The 3,641-nt window shown below is 37.2% G+C and overlaps 1 protein-coding gene across 1 annotated transcript in view; it reads right to left on the minus strand.

Annotated features, from left to right (window-relative positions):
• Positions 1-3,026: 3,026 nt before the first annotated feature.
• ETH_00034590 (AT hook motif-containing protein, putative) overlaps positions 3,027-3,641 on the minus strand; it is a gene marked incomplete at both ends in the record, with an annotated part of 2,040 nt that continues 1,425 nt past the window's right edge. The window contains 2 exons of the mRNA XM_013376750.1: positions 3,027-3,136; positions 3,334-3,474. Coding sequence (XP_013232204.1) covers positions 3,027-3,136; positions 3,334-3,474 — 251 coding nt within the window. The remainder of the gene's footprint in view (positions 3,137-3,333; positions 3,475-3,641) is intronic.

The raw sequence follows: 3,641 nt of genomic DNA on the forward strand, positions 1-3,641 counted from the left end.
TGAACCCTCTACCCTTAACCCTGGACACACAGAGCCTCTCTAAACCCTAAACCCTCGAGCCCACACACAAACCGTCAGTCCGGCCTTCTCCACAGCCAAACCCGCCCTAAACCCTAAACCCTAAACCCTAAACCCTAAACCCTAAACCCTAAGCCCTTGCCTGGAGGCATAGTAGTGTAGCTTTGAATTATTGTGTCTGCCGATACCTGAAGAAACCGAACAAAAAACACAAATCAAGATCAGCAACAGCTGCAACAGCAGCAGCAGCAGCAACAGCAGCAGCAGCAGCAGCAATTTACGAAACGAAGAGAAGACAAAGCAACGGGGAATGAAGAAGCAAAAAGCGCGTAAAGGGAGACAATAAAATAAACAAAAATAAATAAAAAGAGAAAATTAAATAAGCAAAAATAAATTTGAAAATTAAATAAATAAAATGAAAAATAAGAGGAGGCAATTACATAAATAAAAAGGATAAAACGAGACAACTAAGAAGAGACCTAAAGACACAATTAAAAGATAAATAAACGATAAATAAAAGATAAGCAAAAGATAAATGCAAGATAAATAAAATGAGAATTGAAAGATAAATAAAAAGTAATTGAAAGATAATTTTAAAAATAAATAAAAAGAAAATAAAAGACAAATAAAAACACAAAAAAAGGACAAACAAAGACCAACTAAAAGTCCAAAAAGAGTCCAAAAAAGTCCAAAAAACGCCAAAAGAGAGAAAACAAAAATGAACATAAAAAGGAAATAAAAAGGAATTAATTAAAAGGGAACTAAAAAGGAAATAAAAAGGAGTTAAAAAGGAGACAAAAGCAGTCGAAAAAACGGAGAGAAAAGCTTCAAAAAAGGGGAAAAAAGGGGAAAAAAATAAATTCTGACTGAGAAAAGATGCTTCACAATGTTGCGCGTGGGCTTTATGTGCTCTCTGGCCAAAGTGTCCAGCAGCTGATTTTCCAAAGCCTCTGGACATGCGTGCTTCATGTCTGCATGCAAAATCCCAAACTTGCTGCTGCTGCTGCTGCTGCTGCTGCTGCTGCGGCTGCTGCGGGGGTGGCAGGGGAGGGGGGCGCGCTGCTGCGCGAGCAGCAGCGAGGGAAACAGCAGCAGCAGCAAACGCGGCAGCAGGAACTACTGGTGCTGCAGCAGCAAAACAGCAGCAGCAGCAGCAGCAGCAGCAGCAACAAACCTTTGTATTTTTCTCGGAGTTGAAGTATCTTCTTGGCCCTTGCCAATGCATTTAAAGCTTTTAAAGAATAACCTGCAGCTTTTTCCAAACGCGCCTGCTGAGCTCCCGCGGGAAAAGGCTGCACACAAACCCTAAACCCTAAACCCTAAACCCTAAACCCTAAACCCTAAACACTAAGGCCTAAAGCCTAAATCCTAAAGCCTAAACCCTAGACCCTTAACCGGAAATGCTTAGTCCTAAATGCTATGCTCTAAAGCCTAAACTCTAAAGTGTAAACCCTAAAATCTGAACCCCAAGTACTAAACCCTAAACCCTAAACCCTAAACCCTAAACCCTAGGCTTGCAGCGCACAGGGACAAAAACAAGTAGAAAGACAGAAAATGAGGAAACAAGAAAACAAATGAATAAATAAATAAACAGACAGAAAAATAAATAAACAAATAAAAGACGAAAGAATGAGTAAAAAGATAGATAGATAAATGAATAAATAAAAAGACAAATAAATTCATAAGACAAATGAACAGATTAGCAGAAGGACGAATAAATAAATAAATAAATAAAAACAAAAAAGGCAGGTTGAAAAATAGAAAGACGAATAAAAAGCGAACACAAAAATAAATAAATGAAAAGAAAAAAGACAAATAAATAACTACAAAATAAATAAAAGAAAAAAAATAAACAAACAGAAAAGTAGAAAGACACACAGGAGTATTTCCATAACACTTTTTAACATTTAAAAAGATTTTTTAAAGTATTTGAAAATTTTTTTTTAAGTTCTTCGAAATACTTTAAAACCGTTCCTTAAAGTATTTTAAAAGTACTTTAAAAGTATTTTTTAAAACAGTTTCGAAATTTTTTTTAAATTATTTCAAAAAGTATTTTAAAACTATTTTTAAAATATTTTCAAAAGTCTTCAAAGTCCTATATTCGTTTCTTCCTCATTTCTTTTTTCTTTTATTTGTCTGCAAATTTATTTCTTTCTTTTATTTCTTTTTACTTTTTAATTTCTTTTTATTTCTTTTTTTTCCTCTTATTTAACTGTCTCCTCATTTATTTCTCTTTTACTTACATTTCTTCTTTAATAATTGCCTTCCATTATTTTTTTTTATTTATTTCGGTTTTTAAATACTCATTTGTCACTATTCTTATTGTCTTCTATTCTTTCCCCTTTCATTAAATGTTTATTAAATATTTACTTATTTAATTAATTAATTTATTTATTTGTTTATCTATTTTTCTACTTATTTTTATCTACTTATATTTTCACTCATTTTCCCACATTTCCCCTTATTTATTTAAACTGTCCCCCTGCTTAACTACCTGTGTTATTTATTTATTTTTAAATCAATTAATTAATTATTTATTTATTTAGTTTATAACTATCTTGATTTATTCACTATCGAATTTATTATGTTCTAACTTAATTTTTATTCTAATTGATTTCTGGCGTTTATATTCTCTGATTCACCTTTTCCTAATATTATCTTTCATCTATTTAGTTTTATATATTTGCTAGTAAAACTGCCTTTCATTTTACAATTTATTTTATATTCTTTAATCCTCCGTCTCTTTTTATTCATTATTTTTTGAATATTTTTCTTTGTTTCTCTTAGTTCTTTCTTTTTTGCCTCTTTTATCAATTTTTTCCATTTCCTTTTAGCACTTTTCTAATTTCTTTCTAACACCCTTTTAATCTTCTTTTATATCTTTTTTAATCTTTTTAATCGCTTCTTAAAACAACTAAAATATCTTTTTTTATCTTTTTAATCTTCGCAGACCAGTGGTCTAGTAGTGGTCCAATTGCACAAAGAGTATTTCAAATCCTCCAGACTCATCACCACCACAATATCCGAGGCCCCATGGGGGGCCCCCCGGGGCGACCCTGAGGCCCTCTTCCTGCCACTCCCGCAGCCAAAGCGTCTCTGACGCTGGGGGTCATTCGTTCTGCGTCACAAACCCTAAACCCTAAACCCTAAACCCTAAACCCTAAGCTCTAGCCCAGGGTGTGGCGCGGACAGCTGTGGGGCGCAAACCCTGACTTGGGGTTTCCGAGAGCGGCAGCAGCAGCGGAAGGGCCTCCGCGCGGGCGGGGAGGGCTCGGCATAGGGTCTAGGGTTTAGGGTTTAGGGTTTAGGGTTTACTGGCTTCAACCTCGGACTCGAGGTCCCGAATTACCAGCCCCGGCTGGTGCTTCCCTGTCGGCCTAAACCTCCACCAACACAAAAGGCGGTGAGTGGCTTCGCAGGGCCCCACGGGCCCGCTGTACCACTCCGGGTGCTTCTCTGCAGCAGCAGCAGCAGCAGCAGCAGCAGCAGCAGCAACACCAGTGGCGGCGGTTGCAGTTGAGCACCCGCGAGGGCGGCGGCACAGACGCCGCAACGGGAGGCACTCAGGAACCAGCAAGCAGAGCATGGCTGAAGCAGCAGCAGCAGCAGCAGCAGCAGCAGCA

This window comes from Eimeria tenella, genomic scaffold, assembly GCF_000499545.2.
Source record: "Eimeria tenella Houghton genomic scaffold, Eth_scaff4, whole genome shotgun sequence".
Classification (NCBI taxonomy): domain Eukaryota; phylum Apicomplexa; class Conoidasida; order Eucoccidiorida; family Eimeriidae; genus Eimeria; species Eimeria tenella.